Source organism: Caretta caretta, chromosome 9, assembly GCF_965140235.1.
Source record: "Caretta caretta isolate rCarCar2 chromosome 9, rCarCar1.hap1, whole genome shotgun sequence".
In the NCBI taxonomy this organism is placed as follows: Eukaryota; Metazoa; Chordata; order Testudines; family Cheloniidae; genus Caretta; species Caretta caretta.
Genome location: NC_134214.1, coordinates 36,756,252 through 36,777,321, shown reverse-complemented (window position 1 = coordinate 36,777,321; position 21,070 = coordinate 36,756,252). Strand labels below are relative to the sequence as shown.

General features: G+C 42.2%; 1 protein-coding gene across 1 annotated transcript in view; it reads right to left on the bottom strand.

The window, feature by feature from the left end:
• The window catches only part of CUL3 (cullin 3), a 101,947-nt gene that overhangs the window by 8,571 nt on the left and 72,306 nt on the right, over positions 1-21,070 (bottom strand). The window contains exons 11-14 of the mRNA XM_048863011.2: positions 18,620-18,744; positions 18,201-18,297; positions 11,366-11,500; positions 4,493-4,679 (exon numbers count right to left, since the gene is read on the bottom strand). Of these exons, the coding sequence (XP_048718968.1) occupies positions 4,493-4,679; positions 11,366-11,500; positions 18,201-18,297; positions 18,620-18,744 (544 nt within the window). The remainder of the gene's footprint in view (positions 1-4,492; positions 4,680-11,365; positions 11,501-18,200; positions 18,298-18,619; positions 18,745-21,070) is intronic.

Here is a 21,070-nt window from a genome sequence, read left to right as displayed (position 1 = left end):
GGTAATAGAGTGTGACTTGAGAGACATGCACAACTATGAATTGTCTGAAATCTATCTCTTCTGAGGGAGAAAAGCAGTCAGAATCATAGGACTTCTAAAGAACTTGATTGTGTGTTGGGAAAAATGTACACTTCTAGACAGTTGAAAAGACAAAGGATAAACCTGATGTGGTGGAGAACCTGATGTTCAGATCTGCCCTGAATGAACCATTTGTCCAGATAAGGGAAAACATGAATTCCTTTCCTCCAGACAGGCTGCCAAAATGACCAGGCACTTGGGAATAGTGGCAGGGCTAATGATAGGCTGAAGGGAAGTACTGTGTACCGATAACGCTGTCCCACTATCACAAGTCTTAGAAACTTCCTGTGATTTGGCGTGACCACCACATGGAAGTAAGCATCCTGCAGATTGAGTAAAGCAAACCAGTCATTGCAATCTAGGGAAGGTATAACTGATGCTAGGGAGATCTTGCAAAAATCTCACATACTTGCTGAGATTTCAAAGATCTAGAATGAGTCTCAAACCCTCTTGGACTTGAAAATCAGAAAGAATTGTGTATAAAATCCCTTTCCCTGAGGTTGAAGGGGAACTTATTCTGTGGCCCCTAGTGTAAGCAGAATCCGAACTTCGTAAGGAGTATTGATTTGTGAGATGGGGCCCTGAAAAGGGATGGGCAGAAACTGAAAAGGATATTCGTTCTTACAGTGCTTAGAACTGATTACTGAGTGATAGCTGTGTTAGTTTGCATCAGCAAAAACAACGAGGAGTCCTTGTGGCAACTTAGAGACTAACAAATTTATCTGGGCATAAACTTTCGTGTTTGTCATTACAAATTCCCAAGCACTGAGAAAAAAGGAAGAATGCATGCAAATGACTGTATTGAGCCAGCTTTCCCCTGGGCTCCCCGCTCCAAGCCGGGCTGCGCCCACAAAGCTACCAGCTCCCCACTGGGAGCCTGAGTGCTGCCCATAGGGAGACCGGTGGCTGCACCGCGGCCCACCAGTAGCTGCCCAGACTTCGGGCTTTTCCCTACAACTGATTGAGCATGAGCTGCTTGTGTGGTGCTGGAGTCAGTGATTTATGTTTCTTTTTGAAGAATTTGGTTGCCTTGATGTGTTGAAAGACTGCCTGTAATATTGCTGCTGGTATTGGGGTTGTTGAGGTCTGTATTGTCACCTGTTAGGGACTGCAACAGATCTCTAATGAGCGAAGCGTAGCTTGACTCAAAAGAATGTAAGGTCTCATCGGTTTTATCCAAAAAGCACTACCGACCATAAAATGAAAGCCCAACAAGCCCTGCATACCAATTTTTGCATGTCTGTAGCTATTCCTTAGTTCCATAACCAGGAAGCTCTCCTCATTGTTATTGCACAGGCCATCACCCGAGCAGCTGCATCAAGCATAGACTGGACTGATGTCTTGGCTACCGTACAACCTTCTGCGAGGAAAACCTTAAATTCTTCCTTTGTCTCCTCTGGTAACCAGTTTCTCAGTAAATTTACACATTGCATCCCAGTTTGCAAAGGGACATGATAGTGTTTGTCCAGGCAGTTGGCTGTTAGAGCTAAAGAGGCTGATGAATGCCTTAAGTTTTTTGACGGCCCTAGAACAGCCTCATTAATAGGGAGGGCTACCTTCCCTGGAGCACAAGCCTGGAGAATGTCAAAAAGGTTGTGTCTTCTTGTTCAAACTGAACTTGTATGCCCAAAGCCACAGCCATTCTTCTCAGAAGCTTCTGATGAAACTTCAAATAATCTGGAATTGGAGAAGAAGTATCCAGAATCATGGAGTCAACATGTGAGGAAGAAAAAAGGTTAACAGGAGCAAATGGATCCTCCTGTGATAAAAATCAGTTCCTTGTGCAATGATTTCTCCTGCAGCACTGGCTGGTCTGGGGTAACAGTGCCTGATCATACTTGCAAGGCAGCTCTGGAAACTCTATCATCGTACGCTCTGGTGACCTTCTCCTAAACTGCATAGATGTTGGAGACCTAGGGGAATGGGAAACACCCCAGGGAATCCAAAATGGCCACTGAGGTAAAGTATAAGGCAGGGGAGACCAGTAAGAACTAGGCCAGTCAACTGTCCCCTGCTGATGACCTGTCCTGGGACCAATGCTTTCTTTCTGGAGGCAGTCTGGAAGATTTGCTAGACCTTTTGCACTGAGGATGGAACAGCAAACTACTGAAGGACTCCAAACCACACTGCAGGGAATCATCTGAATAGTCACAAGGCATTTGGGGTGCAAAATCAGATGGGGCCAGGAGGTGACTTGGTTGATCTCCAGTGCATCATAAAGACGACAATATTGGCCATAATGAAGTAGATATGGCGGTCTGTACCCTAAAGGCATCATGAGACATCAATGGTACAGCATCATGAGAGGGTGCCAGGAAATATCTCATAGTTGGTGCTGTGGTACAAACTGTAGTAAGTATCCAAGCTAATTCTCACTCTAGTACCAAGGCTGACTGTGCCAGGACAGAGACAGACAAAAAGAGAGGATGGAGACCGTACTGATGCTGACATAATGTGCACCGCGCGCTAAAGATGGTACCAGAGAAGAAGCTGAACCCTGGCCACGCTCCTTAACTGGTACTCATGTTGGTACCGCTACAGTCTCTGTACCAGAACTGAGGAGAAGGACCCGGTACCCCAAGAGTTGCCCTCAAAGCAATGGACTCCTAAACTACAGGAGAGCCTGGAACAGAGAAGAAATACAAATACTTTGCTGCCTTGTATGCTTGCAGGTCCCACTGGTATCGGACTCAACAGCTGTCCTGCAGTCAGTTATGGAGTTGATGGCACAGTACCAAGTTCCTCCCATGCAATACTGGGGAAGTAAAAGGTAAATGGCTCAGCTCTATCCTGGATACCTGATGAGCCCCAAGGATGCTCTGAATCCTTTTTCAGAGAAGACAAAGTTCTTAGACTTGGAGTGACTTCAGTCTGTTTTATGTGTCCTTTCATGGGGAGGCACTGGAAAAGACGACTGCCCACTCTTTCACTGTGGAGAAGAGTCCAAGTCCAGGGATCTGTCTGAGTGCAGGAAACAGGGCGTCAAGACAAGCCTGAAAACTCTCCATGAGGTCATGGTCTCTCAAAATCTGCATTCTTTTCTTGAAAGAGCAACAAATACTGCATCTCTCCTTAATGTGCCTCTTGCAAAGAAGAAAAGGCAGCACTTAAGGGGGGTAACTATTCAGGATATATACCCACATGACAGGCAGTGCATAAAGCCCAACAAACCCTGCATGTCCATGGTGTCTAGCATTGAAACTAACAATCGCTTAAAAGGAAACTTTAAAATAAAAATAAATTAACAAATATTAACTGCTAACTAACTACTTAGAGATCAGAAAACTAAACTAGCCATCTATGCATAAGAAAAAAATGTGAGGAAAACTGCACAGCAAGCTCCAACTCAATCCATGGGAAAGAACTGAGGGGGTAGAGGTGTCAGTGCCCTTTTGTAGCCTCAGGAGGGGCCACAAGGATGTGCAGGGTGCATGCATCAACCTGATGGGCACTGCTGCATAAAACTGGCTTCAGTGCGCTGGGCATGTGCACACCTGAGTGGAATACATGTTTGCAGCCACTCCAACTAGTAGCAGTATCATCCTGACTCCACAAGTGAGGAAAACGAATCTCGGATTAAATAATAATGACTGAACAAGGACACAATGAACATCTAGTACAGCCAGGAACAGCACCCAGTGTTCACTGAAGAAAACATCAAATCAGTAATTTCATAGCAGTAGAGCAAATTATACATCTATGAGATAGACCAGCGGTTCTCAAACTTCATTGCACCACGACCCCTTCTGACAACAAAAATTACTACACGACTCCAGGAGGGGGGAATCGAAACCTGAGCTCGCCTGAGCCCTACTGCCCCAAGGGGGGAGGGAGGGGGAGCCAAAACCCAAGGGTTTCAGTCCCAAGCAGGTAGCCTGTAACTTGAGCCCCACTGCCCAGAGCTGAAGCCCTTGGGCTTTGGCTTTGGCCCCAGGCAATGGGGCTTGGGCTTCAGCTTTGGCCCCGGCCCCCAGCAAGTCTAAAGCCAGCCCTGGCAACCCCATTAAAACAAGGTTGTGATCCACTTTGGGGTCCCAATCCACAGTCTGAGAACCGCTTATAGATGTCTCTCTCGCCAAGTAAATCAGAACACATCCTAGTAAGTTTTAAAACATAGTAATTTAATTTAAAAGCTACAGTCCTTCCACCTTCTTCTCCTAGTTGGAGAGGACTACATACTTTTTTTAAAAAAAAACATCCCCACTTAACTCAACTATTACTTTCTGTAAGTGCTTTGGATTTCCTCAGCATTTAAATTTTCGCTTTCAGGCTACTAGTCAATGACAACAACAAGTTTTACAGATTAATATTTTCCTTTTGCTAGCGTGATGCATTTACCTTCAAGGCAGGTGCCAACATTTTACAACTTAAGTTATTTTTGGAGTACAAGAACTGAATATAAAAACAGACTTACCTGTTTGAATCTTGACTCTGTGCAATTTGGACGTGAACTGGTCATTCACTGTAAATATATGACCATTTTCTATTTCTTTTGATTTAGGCTCTTTTGTGAGAACTCGTTGTGTTGGTTTGCCACATGCAAGGGACTGTAGGGCTCTAACAAGCTCTCTTTCAGGGATATCAGTTTCTTGCTGAATTTCCTGAAGGAAAATCACGACATCATCAATAGCTTATAAATAATGTCAGAACATGTTAGGTAGCTTTATTTATTTAAATTCATGTATTTATTGGGTGGAGGGCGGGAACCACGACTGCTCAAAAAGATAATCCTGGTCTCTCAAAACTAATTTCTGAAATTTAGATCCTTTAGATGCTTGAAAAGTTAGAATTCATTTAGTGATAGTCTAATAAGCACTATGCAAAAAGGCTTATGATGAACATTGGTTGATTTAGAGAAAGTGGATTTCTTCTATTATAATTTAAAGTGAACAGCTGCCAGTGTGATGAAAGGAACAAAATAAATAATTAACTGTTATCAATCAATTTATCTCCTGAAAAAGCCAAAAGGGTTTATTTCCATTCTCTCCAATGTTGCTTTATGGAATGAAACCTGAGTTCCAATGTTACTTTCATCATCAGTTCAATGAAAAAAATATACATCGCGATCAAGGACATTTCTGACAGAAAGCTATCAAAAGTACCTTATCAAGCCAGGTAAGGCAGTTTGTTAACATGAAAAGGCGACAGCCTTACAAGAAATATCAAATAGGACTCTCATCCTGGCACCAGCCTTTTCACAAAAACGTGTTTTCTCACCCTTCTGCAGAGTACACTCCTAATAAAGCATAGAGCTGCTTAAGATTAGTTTTGTTTCCACCTCAGCAGAGAACAAAACTGAGTGTCTGGTTCACCTCAGCTCAAAGTACAAGAGATGACATTTGGAAGATGTCTACTAAAACACTGTTAGAACCACACAAAGCACAAAATTCCTAGAGAAATATACCCCAGCAGTGCTTTGCACACAGTCTTCTAAAGCAGAGTTATCAGCTTATCTGTCAAGTCCCTCTGAAACTTCCACCAAGTGCTTCTGTAGTTTTAGTGCCTCTCAGAGTCACTTTTTGTTGGGAGAAATATAAACTATGGCATGTTTTGCTGTCTTCCTCATAAAAATGTTAGAAAGTCGTGTTTCTGAGAGGTCTACTGAGAGCCATTTAGAAGCTGAGGCATCAATCCTCATTTTCCACTTTCTCATGGATGCTGAAGTTTTGAACTACTGCAATGTGCTTTCAGACTGTGTTAGCAGAACACCTTCACATTACACCTGCCAATACCCAAAAAGCCCACCTCTAGGGTGACATGAAGAGCTGATACTTGCTCATTTCCAGTTTCATTTAAATAAAACCACCAATTTGGTTCTATCCTATATTTGTTTATCAAGTTTCAGCTAAAGTGCATTTTTAAAGACTAAATTACAGTCATTTTTGTCTTGAAAAATGAACCTTATTGCAATGGCATAATCAGGATCACTTCAGTAAACCAGAAGGAAGTGGATCTTGACCATATAAATTAACTGCTTACAACGATGAGTAAGTAAGCTTTTTAATTATTTATTTAAATTTAATGCCTCAAGGCCAGCAGTTCCAGCACAACCTACCGCTGCCAATGAGATTTCAGTCCAACACCCTGATTTCGAATGCCAAAGGATTAAAATCAATCCATCAATAATCATTGCTGTACTTTTCATCTTAATAAAGTATTCTGACTACTGCCATTGAAAGTGAAATACAGAACTAAAATAAAAATTAAGAATCAGTTTTTATGCTGTACACCCTTATTAACCAGGCAATGTGGGGCATTCACTACACCCTGTGCGTATTTTAATTCTCAACATTACAGTTCATCCTTAAACTGACACTTGCACTAAATCTGGTCCTTCAGAAATGCACAAATTGGCTTTAAATAAGCATCACAGAAACGGTTTGATGCTGTGAAACGATGAGCACCATCCACTAGTTGACTTCGGTGGGGGTGGAGAGTACTAAGCAATTTGTAGCACAGAAAGGTTTCTAGAAGAAGGGTAGAAGAATTAGAATTTTTCTATTAACATGATCAACAGGAGTTACTGCATCCTAACAAAGTTAAGTCATCAGCATGTTATTTTTAGAAATGCACATCTTTTTATAAAGACACTTAATATCTTTTTAAGATTAAAAATAGATATTTAAAAGTGTTTTTCCCCCTACTTTCAGTTATCTGGTATGTTACAGATTTCATTTTGGGGAGGAAAGCTATAATTACAACCTATTATGCAGCTGAACATATCTAAAACAGATCTAAAGGAGCTATGTCTGGAAAACTACACAATAGGCTGCAATAACTAACAAACAAAGTGTTAAATTCCAGACATCTTAAGGTTTTTTCTTAGAGCAAGGAATTAAATAATTGTTTCAACATTAACATGGTTGAAAAATCAACAGAGCCAAAGAATTTTAAATTCTTAGGCTTCACCAACCTTAAACGCTCTCCCAACATGGAAAAAGGGGAAAAAAGGAATCAGCATGAATTAAGAAGTCAGTCTAAACTTTTAATGAACTAGTTTCGCTGAATGATGTAACACTTTCACACATCAAATTTTGAATTTCACATTGACATGGTTAGGGATGGGACAAATCTTCAGTTTATATTCAATTTGTGAACAAATCAAGCTTTTGATGCTATATACTTCAAAATATTTAAGTATTCTTCACCAGACACTGAAATGAGCAACAACATAAGTTTTGAATATAAGGAGTAGCCCACTTGGAAAGAATGGGATAAGTTATTAAGAGAATGCAAAAGCTTAAGCTATTCAGAAAAACCTCCCTCTCATGTGGAAGCACCGTTAAAACAAGCCCATTTTTTCTCCACAAAAATATCCAACTAGTTACATAAAGCCCTAACATATGAACCTCCAACAATTAAAAAGCAAAACTCTTTCCTCAAAGTCTTACTACTACTCTGTGCTTCTATAGTACCTCATCAAGTATTAAGTGTCAGCACTGCTTCAAAAGAGGAAGTATTTGCCTTAGTTACCACTTATCCAAAATGGGGGCTAAGAGCTTAGGGAAATTTAAAAGTTGGTGCATCAGTGGCAGAGCTGGGAACAGAAGCCTGATTAGACAAAACTCCTTCCTCTTTTGCTAAGGCATAATTTTTTATTGGTGCTTCTGCTTATCGTCAGCACAGAGGGTACTTGAACTTCTTCGGCGTTATGCTGTACTATCGTGTCCTTTACAGTACTGACTTTATAGAGTGCTGAAAGCAGAATGCTGGAAATGGGAACTGGGTCACTCAAAAGTCTATAGAGTGTCACAGGGTAGCTGGTCCCTGTGAGTAGACCAGAACCAGCTTGCATATATCAGAGCAGGTGGGCCCAAATGAGCCAATTAAAGGAACCAGGATTACACCTGGGTCTATACAGACTTATCAGAGGGCAGGAAGGGGATAAGTTACTGGGACAGGCTGGGTCTGAGAAGTGAAGCCACAGAGAAGTGGAGCTAATTCCCATGGAGAGTCCCTGGAGCAAAGGGCCAGGTACCCAGGAAATTATCCCTGGTGCTGGTGTTCCAGAAAGGGAACAGAGCTGTCTGGAACTGGGAAGTTGCAAGAAGCAGGATCACCAGAGACTGTAGGAGGGGAGACCATGAAACCCTAGGACAAGGGTGAGCTAAGGGACTATTTCTGTTTCCTTTATTCACTTATGTTTGGACAATAAGCCTTCTTAAAGGAGACAGTGTGGCAGCGTATGATTGGAAGCTGGGGAGAAGCCCTGACCTACCACAATGAGATTTTCACACATACCAAGCAATGTCATGGCTATTTTGGAATGGGGAAAAAGTCTCCTGACCCCCATCAAAGGATAGAAGAAATCACTTCAAGTCAATCTAAGTGGGAGACTTCAGTGGCCTCTATCCCTCTTAGGCTCTGGCTAGCAATAGACCGTGACCCCACAAAGTGACGAGACCTCCTCGTCCACCTTTTCCTGACACTGGCCAAAATGGCCATCCATCACATCAGAAAAGGAAGCTGGAAGGCAGGGTGCTCTGTGACTGTGGGGCCTACTTCTGATCGCTCTTTAAGTCTTGTCTCTGGGCAGAGTTCCTCTAGGTGATGTCTACTGCCTCCCTGGATGCCTTGAGGGGCAAGGGGCGCTGTCTGGGATTCTCTGCTCGGTGTCTCCCCCTGGATCCCTGTGACCTGCACTCCTAGTCCTATTTTTTAATTTGTTATCCCCTGGATTTAGTTGATGCCTGGGTTCGGTGGCTCCTCCCCTCATGCTCGTAGCCTTTAGCAATGGGCAGGGCCAAGCCCACCCACCCCAGTGCCTCAATAGGTTCCCACTGTTTGTGGGGACAGCACTGTTAAGTCAATAGGTCTATAGAAGACAATCTAAAAACTAGAACTCACTGTCCATTTTGGCTGCTGTGGTGATCTCTACCTGTCCAACCTCCCATCAGTACTTGTCACTCCTGAGGGAATTCTGTGCCACTGCATGTGCGCAGAATTTGTGTCCCCTGCAGAAAAATCACTTTCTGACAGGGAAGCTTCAAGAGCTGTCATGCACCACTCCCTAGCAGCGCAGGTACATCATTTCAGGTACCCGGAGCAGCTGGCAGAAAGGTAAATCACTGCTGGGCTGGGGACACCCCAGCAAGTGGCTCCTACCATGAGCTGGAATCAGCTGCTAGTCCAGGCTGGGCTCCAGGCAGGAGAGGAGTTGCTGGGGCTGTGTCAGACCCACCCCCAGAAACCTCCCGCAGACGCAGCAAGCCCAGTATTCTCCCCTGCTTTCTGCCTCCATCGCTCCTCAGCTGTGGGGAGAGGGGGAAGGGTCACTGTATGGGGAGCTGCTCCCCCATCCACCCAATCCCTGTTCATCTGGACCTCCCATACCCAGACACCTGTGCCAAGCCCCACGTGGTATATCCAGAACTCCCCGAGCCCTCCATACCCAAACCCCACCCCACTGAACCTCAACCCCTGCATCTGGAGTCCCCCTGCACCCAGACCCCCTGCCTCTGGACTCCCACCCCTGTACCTAGACTACCCCCCAGAGCTCCATGCACTCAAACCCCCACCGATGGCCGACCCCCCACATCCATACCCCCATGCCACTGACCCCCCACTAGCTGCACCCAGACCCCCACCAAGCCTCACTCCCCCAGCACCCAGACCTGCTGCTGAGACCCCCCACAGCCAGACCCCATTGCTGAGCCCCAACCACTTTCACCTGGAAGCCCCTGGAGAGTCGCATTGCCCCTGCACCTGGAACCCCCACCCAGCATGAATCATAGAATCATAGAATATCAGGTTTGGAAGGGACCTCAGGAGGTCATTTGTCCAACCCCCTGCTCAAAGCAGGACCAATAAGCCTCTGTGCATCCAGATGCCCCCCACTGAGTTGCTTGCACCCAGATTGTCCCATACAGAATCCTCTCACCCCACACTGAGCCCCTCCACACTTGGATCCTTCCTGGTTGAGCCTGCCTGCCCCACACCTGGTGCACCTGGCACAGAGGGACAGGGCCCCAGGCCTTGTGCTGTGTCTAGGTCAGGTGCAGCCTCACCACGGAATGCCCATATCCCAGGGGTAGAAACTGGAAGGCTGCAGAGTGATCTCCCTCCTTTATGCAGCCAGTGGCTTGTGCTCCCCACTGCAATGCTGGAGTCTCTGCATTTATTTATTGACAAATAAAACTTGCAGAATTTCTAATTTTTTGGCATGGAATGCCCTCAGGAGTATACTTGTGTGAAACAGAAAAAGAACAGCAAAGTGCAGTTTCAAAGGCAACTGAAAAATAAACTCAGTCTATCAACCTCTATGTTTTGCACAAGCACTTACACATCAGTGGTGCTTCTATGTTCTGGCAATCTTATGCTTTCATGAATGCATGCACTATCTGCAAAGTCATGCTATCATAGGACATCATGAAGTCAACAGAGCAAAGCATCACTATTTTACTGGTACTGAATATATTAACTACTATTCAGCAATCAAATAAAGGCAGATTCTTCCTATTGCAAGGTTTGATAACTCAGAATATGAAACATGTATCAAGAATAAAGATTTCTTCAAGAAAAAGAAGACCAAAGAAAATGAAATCAGTCTTTTTAATGCTTTAGGTACAAGTGGATCCTCATATTCATGAAAGAATATTTAAATAAAAGGACCAAAAACAATCTGGGCCCCATCTTCACTAGCTGGCTATACTGAATTAAAACCTTTTAACTTGAAGCAGTCTTAAAATAGTATTTTATACTGCTGTGAAGAATATCATTTCGCTAAACGCAGCTGGGGTCTAAAGGTATATACTTCTAAATCCTGAGTTTCTGGAACAGAGAATGACTAAGGCTATCAGCCAATTTTCAACACCTTTAAAGGAAACAAACGGTTAAGGGCCCTGGCCCCTTTGTATAAGTGTTCCAAGGAAGAGGGGCTTGCAGCTATACACAGCCCGTATCTTTAATATGGGTTTCACAGCATACAATCCCAATGGAAACCTCTCTAAAAAACGCACATTCCGTATGTTAAGGGATTAACAATACGTCAGACAAGATTATGGAGCTAAAAACAATCTCTCTAACCATAAAAGTAAATTATTATGGACTCTGAACTCTCACTATCAAGTAAAAAAAAAAGGGGGGGAGGTGGTGGTGGTGAAGGACGAATGAGGTATATCCCCTTGGCATCAAAAAGGTCTGAGTACATAGGTCAAGATTTCCTACACAACTTCTGAAAGAGTACAGGCGGATATATAATACCATAGATCTACATATGCTCTGCATCTATCTGCAGAATACATTTTAACAGTTTTTTAAAGTCAGCTTAGAAAGCCACAAAACATACCTCAAACGTGTATTTTTCTCTGTTGTTAAAGAGCATTAGTATCGTCATCTGGAAAGTGGAGACTTGCAATATGTGCTTCCTTGTATTTGAGCCAGTTACTTGGGCACCTCCTACACCAACTTCTGAGCCATCTTCCTGTTTGAATTTAAAAGAAGTCATGAAATCATTTTTAGAAACATTTTTTCCATCTCCTGATTAAACTTTTTATGTAGCCAATGGAGAACTATGCTTAAGCAATATTAAGTTTGAGATTTTAAATCCACAAGTTCCAGAGTAATATATGCTTGGTTCCAATTTTGCCTAACTACTGTAATATACTCTTCAGGTCTTCCTGCTTCCCAATTTATCAAAATAGCTGCAGCAAAAATCTTTGTCCCTTTGCTCCAATCAGACCAGTTCCAAAACATTTTAGTAATCAATATTATGGGTGTGTCCTAATCTTACTTTTATGTTTATGTTGCAGTTACGCTTCGATTACCTTCTCTGTCCTCATGCACCATACAATCTCTTCCTTCCTTCTAACCTTTGCTTAGCTTTCCAGTGCTGATCTCTCCAGCGCTTACTACTCCCCATTTCTCACAAATGAAATTTACTTGTTTTGTTTGTATAATTTAAACTTTAAGCTTTCTATAACTTTGAAAAGTGTAATCTACAATAGTGGCATTATGAAACTACATTAGGTTTGCCTTGAAATTTTTTTTTAAACCTTAATTCCAATGTCAGGTTTCAGAGTAACAGCCGTGTTAGTCTGTATTTGCAAAAAGAAAAGGAGTACTTGTGGCACCTTAGAGACTAACCAATTTATTTGAGCATAATTCCAATGTAACAACGATGGAGAAATTTCACTTTGGTCTGAGTCACAGCCTAAAATAAGGTGGGAGGGCAAGGAAGAACAGCTAGTCCTATAAGAAGAGAGGAAGAATCGATGGAGATACCCAGAGTTCAGAGCTGCAGGAGGATACTGGTTGACTCAGAGAAGATTGTAAGGGAGAATAAAAGACAAGAGGACTTGCAGCCAGAAAGAACAGGAGAAAGGCCGGAGAATCACACCATCCCCAGAAAAAGGCAGATCTATCTGATTGAGGACTCCCTACTAAGAAGAACAAACAGGCATGTCACCAGAGCTGATCCAGAGAATAGAAGGGTGTGCTGCCTGCCAGGAGCTAAGATACAGAATATTGATCTGAGGCTGAAATGGATCCTAATGGGAGCAGGAAAGAATCGAGTGACTGTTTTTCATGTGGGAACAAATGATACAGCTAGATTCTCGCTGGAATAAAGCTGGTTGGAAAACCATTCCCAGAGAGTAGTTATCAGTGGTTCACAGTCATGATGGAAGGGCATAACGAGTGGGGTCCCGCAGGGATCAGTTCTGGGTCTGGTTCTGTTCAATACCTTCATCAATGATTTAGATAAGGGTATAAGAGAGTACACTTATAAAGTTTGCAGATGATACCAAGCTGTGAGGGGTGCAAGGGCTTTAGAGTATAGGATTAAAATTCAAAATGATCTGGACAAACTGGAGAAATGATCTGAAGAAAACAGGATGAAATTCAATACGGACAAATGCAAAGTACGCCATTTAGGAAGGAACAATCAGTTGCACACATACAAAATGGGAAATGACTGCCTAGGAAGGAGTACTGCGGAAAGGGATGTGGGGGTCATAGTGGACCATAAGCTAAATAGGAGTCAACAGTGTAACACTGTTGCAACAAAAGAAAACATCATGCTGGGACGTATTAGCAGCAGTGTTGTAAGCAAGACATGAGAAGTAATTCTTCCGCTCTACTCCACGCTGATTAGGCCAGTTCTGGGCACCACGTTTCAGGAAAGATGTCGACAAATTGGAGAAAGTCCAGAGAAGAACAACAAAAATAATTAAAGGTCTAGAAAACGTGACCTATAAAGGGAAGATTGAAAACAATTGGGTTGTTTGGTCTGGAGAAGAGAAGACTGAGAGGGGACATGATAACAGCTTTCAAGTACATAAAAAAGGTTGTTACAAGGAGGAGGGACCAAAACTGTTCTTCTTAACCTCTGAGGATAGGACAAGAAGCAATAGGCTTAAATTGCAGCAACGGAGGTTAAGGTTGGACATTAAGAAAAACTTCTTAACTGTCAAGGTGGTTAAGCACTGAAATAAATTGCCGAGGGAGGTTGTGGAATCTCCATCATTGGTGATTTTTAAGAGCACGTTAGACAAACACCCGTCAGGAATGGTCTAGATCAGTGGTTCTCAAACTAGGGCCACCGCTTGTTCAGGAAAAGCTCCTGGTGGGCCGGGCCGGTTTGTTTACCTGCCGTGTCCACAGGTTCAGCTGATCGCGGCTCCCACTGGCTGTGGTTCGCCACTCCAGGCCAATGGGGGCTGCAAGAAGGGCGGCCAGCACATCCCTTGGCCCACGCCACTTTCTGCAGCACCCAGTGGCCTGGAGCCGTGATCGGCTGAACCTGAGTCCTGCCATGAGCGCAGGGGAATGGACTAGATTGCCATTCGAGATCCCTTCCAGTCCTACGATTCTATGTTTGACCACTGGGAGGCATTCATGGACAGAGTACTGTTAGCAAGGGATGGACTCCACCTAAATAGGGAGAGAAGTAGACTTCTGGGATAGAGGCTGGCACAACTGAGTGACCTGGGAGAGACGGCTGGATGATACTTATGTAATCTCCACACCTGAATACTATTGAGAGGGAGGAAAATCAAGTAAGAAAGGTTACAGCAATGGAGAAAGGAAAGCAGTGGGTAGAAGAATGGACATTAAGAGAAAATATAGTGCCGATACCAATAAAGCTAACAGTCAGGTAGGTGATACTGGGAGTAGAATGACTGCATCTAAATGGGCGAGAAATGTGGGTGAAGCCAAGCAGCAACAATTAGGATGTTTGTACACCAATGCAAGGAGCTTGGGCAACATAATGGAGGAACTAGAACTACTGGTACAGAAAGTGAAATCAGATATTATAGAGATAACAGAAACCTGGTGGAATAGCAGTCATGACTGAAGTACAGGTATTGAAGGCTATGTGCTGTTCAGAAAAGACAGAAATAAAGGCAAAGATGGTGGAGTAGCACTGTATATTAATGATGAAATATACTGTAAAGAAATTAGAAATGATGAAATGGATAAGACAATCTGTCTGAGCCAAAATCACTTTGGGGAAGAAACTACTAGAGGTTCCCTTGGGCTAGTGCAGAGGTTCTCAATTTTTTTTTTTTTTTTTAAACTGGGACCCCCTCTGAAAATATTTCAGGTTGTGATACACCCCCCCCCCAAAAAAAAATGACGACACCCCTCCCATACCATACTTACTTCTGCACTGCTGCTGTCAGAAGTGCTGCCTTCAGATGTGGGGACACGTCCAGCAGCCACCACTCTCTGCTCTGCTTTCAGAGCTGGGCAGTTGGAAAGCAGTATCTTCTGGCTGGGCGCCCAGCTCTGAAGACAGTGCTGATGACACAAGCACAGAAGTAAGGGTGGCAATACCATACTACCATGCCACCCTTACTTCTGTGCCGCTGCTGGCAGCAGCGTTGCCTTCAGAGCTGGGTGGCTGGCAATATCAGCTCTGAAGGCAGCACAGAAGTAAGGGCAGCTATACCACGAGCCCTCTTACAATAGGCTTGCAATCCACTTTTGGGTCAGGACCCCCAGACTGAGAAACGCTGGGCTAGTGCTTGGGGTATGCTACAGACCCCCAAGATCCAATATGGATATGGATAGAGACCTCTCTAATGTTTTTAAGGAAATAAATACTACAGGGAATTGTGTGATTATGCGAGACTAACTTCCCAGATATAGATTGGAGGACAAGTGCTACCAATAACAGTAGGGCCCAGATTTTCCTGGATGTGATAGAGGACAGATTTCTTCGCCAAACAGATGCTGAACCAACAAGTGGTGATGCCATTTTAGGTTTGGTACTGGTGAGAAGTGAGGACTTCATAGAAGAACTGGTTGTGGGGGAAAACCTTGCTTAATCATGAGCTAGTTCAGTTGAAACTAAATGGAAGGATAAACAAAAATAGATCTGCAGCTAGGGTCTTTTATTTCAAAAGAACTAACTTTAAAAAAAAAGGTGTGGGGGGATTAATTAGGGAAGTGAACTGGACTGAAGAACTCAAGGATCTGAATGTGGAGAACGCTTGGATTTACTTTAAGTCAGTTTCTGCAAATTTATCTGAAGCCTGCATCCCAAGAAAGGGGGGAGGGGGGAATTCATAGGGAAGGGCCACAGACCAAGAATCTCAAACCAGTGATTAAGAGAAAGCAGAAAGCCAACAGGTAATGAAGATGGGATGGATTAGTAAGGAAAGCTACCTCTTGGAGGTCAGAAAGTGTACGGATAAAGTGAGAACTGCCAAAAGCCAAGCAGAGTTGGACCTTGCAAGGGGAATTAAAAACAATAGGAAAAGGGTCTATAGCCATATAAATAAAAAAGAAAACAAGGAAAGAAGTGGGACTGCTAAGCACTGACGATGGGATGGAGATTAAAGATAATCTAGGCATAGCCCAACACCTAAACAAATATTTGCTCAGTTTTTATAAGGATTATGAAGAGCTTAGAAATAATGGCAGAGTGGCGAATGGGAACGAGAATATGGAGGTAGAAATTACCACATCTGAGGTACAAGTCCCACTCAAACAGCTTAATGGGACTAATTTGGGGGGCCCAGATAATCTCCATCTAAGAATATTAAAGGAACCAGCATATGAAATTGCAAGTACAGTAGCAAGGATTTTAAATGAATCTTTAAATTCAGGGGTCATACCCTATATGACTGGAGAATTGCTAATACAGTTCCTATTTTTAAGAATGGGAAAAAGGTGATCCGGGACATGACAGGCCTCTTTGTTTGATCTCAATTGTATGCAAGGTCTTGGAACAAATTTTGAAAGAGAAAGTGGTTAAGGACAGAGGTGAACGGTAATTGGGATACAATACAACATGATTTTACAAAAGGTAGATCATGTCAGACCAACCTGATCTCCTCCTTTGAGAAGATAACTGATTTTTTAGACAAAGGAAATGCAGTAGATTTAATCTACCTGGATTTCAGTAAGGCATTTGATACGGTTCCAAATGGGAAATAATTAAATTGGAGAGGATGGGGATTAATATGAGAATTAAAAGGTGCAAAAGGAACTGGTTAAAGGAGAGACTACAACAGGTCATACTGAAAGTGAACTGCCAGGCTGGAGGGAGGTTACAAAGGAATTCCTCAGGGATCAGTCTTGGGACCTATCTTATTTAACATTCTTATTACTGACCTTGGCAGAAAAAGTGCGTGCGTGCTAATAAAATTGCAGATGAAACAAAGTTGGGAGGTATTTCCAATACAGAGGAGGACCGAACTATCACACAAGATGATCTGGATGACCTTGTAAACTGGAGTAATAGAAATGGGATGAAATTTAACAGCACAAATTGAAAGGTCATGCATTTAGGGACTAACAAGAATTTCTGCTATAAGATGGGGGTGTATCAGTTGGAAGTGATAGAGGAGGACAAAGACCAGAGCATATATTGGTTGATCACAGGATGACTATGAGCCGCCAATGTGATGCAATTGTGAAAAAGGCTAATGAAGTCCTAGGGTGCATTAGGCTAGGTATTTCCAGTAGAGACAGGGAACTGTTAGTACCATTATACAAGGCACTGGTGAGACTCATCTGGAATAGTGTGTGTAATTTTGGTATCCCATGTTTAGGAAAGATGAATTCAAACAGGAACAGGGGCAGAGAAGGGCTAATAAGATGATTTGAGGAATGGAAAACATACCTTATGAGAGGAGACTCAAAGAGCTTGACTTATTTAGCCTAACCAAACAAAGGCTTGGGGGAGATATGATTGCTCTCTATAAATACATCAGAGGGATAAATACCAAGGAGGGTGAGAAGTTATTTATGTTAAGCAACAATGTGGACACAAGAATAAAATGGATATAAACTGTCCATCAACAAGTTTAGGCTTGAAATTAGACGAAGGTTTCTAACCACCAGAGGAGTAAAGTTCTGGAACTGTCTTCCAAGGGGAGTAGTGGGAGCAAAAAACCTAAGTGACTTAAAGACTGAGCTTGATAAGTTTATGGAGAGGATGGTATGATGAAACTGCCCACAACAGCATGCAGCTGATCTGCGACTGCTAGCAGCAAATATCTCCAATGGCTGGTAATGGGACATTAGATGGGGAGGGCTCTAAGTTACTACAGCAAATTCTTTCCCAGGTGTCTGGCTCATGGGTCTTGCCCACATGCTCAGGGTCTAATTGATGGCCATATTTGGGGTCAGGAAGGAATTTTAAAATAGATCAGGTTGGCAGAGATGGAGGGGGGTTCGCCTTCCCCTGCACTACAGGGCATGGGTCGTTTGCAGGTTTAAACTAGTATAAATGGTGGATTTTCTGTAACTTGAACTCTTTAATTCATAATTTGAGGACTTCATTAACTCAGCCAGAGGTTACGGATCTATTACAGGAGTTGGTGGGTGAAGTTCTGTGACCTGCAATGTGCAGGAGGTCAGACTAGATTATCATGATGATCCCTTCTGACCTTAAAGTCCATTATCATCCTATGATTTAATTAAACCAACAGGTTGGAGAGTTTCAAATTTGATTCAGGCTTACAAAATGTATGCTTGTAAGTATATTCCAAACTGCTGCCAAGGTAAGAGTTGAATTAAAAAAAAGATGCACTTTTTTTAAACTTGTATTTATGTCCTATACTGGCAGTTTAATTTATAGCTAAAAAAATCCAAAACTGATAGAAATTTATCTTTACATTTACAAAGTTTTTGAGATTAAATCATAACACTTTCAAATAGACATTTACCTTTTTAACAGGTCCATAGAAAGTGGCATTGAGATCTGCCGAACCCATGTGATGCTGGAGTGTCAGCTGTCGACCACTGTGTTTGGCTAAATAAAATCTATGAGACAATTAAAATGAAAATTTACATATTTATAAGGCACATTTTATGCAGATGATCCAAAATCACTTTACATATGTAGATAATTTTGAATTCTTCAGGAGGGAATGTACTAAGTGTAACATATAACTATTACTCTTAAAAAAAAAAATTAAATTGAGGTTAAGGTCTCATCTGAAACAAAAAACCAAGTAGTGAGTAGTTGGTTTTCTAGTTTTCCCAAAAAAGAACAAAGCAGCTCTCTAATATGCCTTTAATACTCACAAAAGTATATTTACTGTACCCATTGTTTTAAAAATACGAAGCCTGATTTAATACATACCTTCTAAATACTTCAAAAGCATGTCTGGGGGCTGGAGGAATGTTGCACTTTGGTGTGGCTGACTGAGTAGGCCAGTAGCCTGTTGTGAGAACCCGCACCGTGAGATCAACACCACCTAATGAGACCTACAGCAACATTGGAAGAAGACATCCACCGTTTTAAAACAGGACAGTATTTGCCACTTCCCCTACGTTATAATTAGACTTTCATTTTTTTTTACTTTCCACAGGCTAAGGAGAAATTGTAGTTGCCATTCTTTCTGAGCTGCACAAATTAAAATTCATCCTTGCTGGAGCAGGAGCCAAAAAGCTCACATTGTTCCCATATGGCAATTTAAGACTATACAGAATATGACAATGTAAAAAATACTATGCAACTGTTCAGTATTCATGATAATAAACAGTAATTCTGAAATTCAGAGCTTTACATGGCCAGATGCATTACAGGTAATATGTGTCATATTTTGCCTTCTGCTTTTATTCTGTTTCCAATACAACTGACTGGATAGAAAAAAGTATATGCTGTGTTGCTAACAATACAAATGGCAAAGTAACAGTTTTTGTACTTGCCCTCTGGCAGAAAAGTACAAGCAACAGTTTGACATTCAACACTAAGCAATAGGGAGTTTTTCCTGCCATTCCCTCTTTGGAGTTTTAAAGCAGAAATCCTCTACATATATATTTTCCCATTGTTTTATGTAAAGGTCTGGTTTCTTGCTCAGCCTGAAAAAATTATGTGGCTTTAACACTTGTTCTCTGAAAGTTGTTATTAACATAGGTATTCACACAAGCTTGGAACACTCTACAGCTGATGTTCTAAATGGTCTAAATGGTCTCATCAGCAGGTGGCACACATCTATCTGAAATCAAAGTACAATTGTCAAAAAGTGTCTCAACTAAATTCCATAGTGCCAAACTTATAACTGAGTGTATCTCCAGCTTCCACAGGGAAATGAGTTGGGTTAATGACGGCTTACGATTAATACCTCCAAGGAACATGCTTATAGGTAAGTACTTTTCTTATCTTAAAAAGAAAAAGTATAATTATAAACAGATCCAGGTTCTTACAGACTACAAAAACTAATATACAGCAATAGAGTGGATCAGATTAAAGACAAAAAAGTCACAAATATCATTGGGAAAAAAAGTAGAGGCCTCCCAAGTTAAATAGCGACATAGCATCCCTGAGAAGTATTAAGAATGCTATTTTTATATTAGAAGAATAAAATGCACCTAATAAATACATTAGAACTAACATCAAAAGACCTCTTCGGGGAAAAAATAAAAGTCAGCTGGGCCACACAATCCAGAAACAGGGTTTAACAGAGACTGGACTCAAGAGAACAGTCTAAAACAATATTTTACAAATATACATAAAGAACTGTACTGAGGTTTCTCCAGAGTGAACCAAAGGCCATCCAATGTTATTGACATGCTTCTGATTTCATGAGCCTTAACATGACACTGATGTTCAGAGAAATGCAGTCAATCATCCATCTAGAGATGGGGTATGTCTACACTGAGATTAAAAAAACCACAGCACCAAATCTCAGAGCCAGGTCAGCTGACAGACTTGAGGGGCTCTGAAATGGATGGATGAAACAGCATGGATGTTCAGGTTTGGGCTGGAGCCCAAATGTCTACACTGCAATTTTATATCCTCATAGCTTGCGCCTCATGAGCACAAGTCAATTGACCTGGGCCAGCCACAGCTGTGCCAGAGGTCTATTATCACAGTGCAGACATACCCTTGAACATTAAGCCAATGCATACAATCAACAAAAAGGTGCACTGAATTAAAGTATTTTTGTTTTTTCCAGATAATACCTTGCTTGTGAACTGTGGTATCAGCATGGGCATGAGGGTATGGAAAATATGTTTACTGAATATAGTGGAACCGCAACATCGTATCTGGAAAGAAGAGTATGCTTTCTTACCCACTGAATCTTTGTCATAGACAAGAGCCTGAGCTCATTCAGATTCTCACAGATGCAGTACTAAACATAATGGGTCAGATATTTGATTTGGAATAAGTTTTAGGAATGCCAAGTCTCATATGACTCCTTTTATCACCAGCATGTGTGTAGCATGGACTAATAGAGGGACAGTGTCTTTCAAGTCGAGAATTGTGCTGCATGACCTCCAAAACCCAAGGTTTCAGGTTCATCAATCTGGAAAATGTCTAAAGTCCTATAATCTTTTGACTTCTCCTACTTCAGCTTCTCAGGGAAAGAAAGTACTGCTGCATGTACAAAGTCGATCATCAGCTGCATTATCCTTCCTAATACCTACTAACTCAGTTTTAGATCTATGAGGCTTTTGGCTTCTGAATGAGGAAGAGCTGGCTTGTGACTCTTATCTAGGAAGGATCATATGCATGCATTGCACCACAGTTGTTTCAAAAAAAGAACACACTGGGGCTATTTGTTCAATAGAAACTCTAGAACCTCTT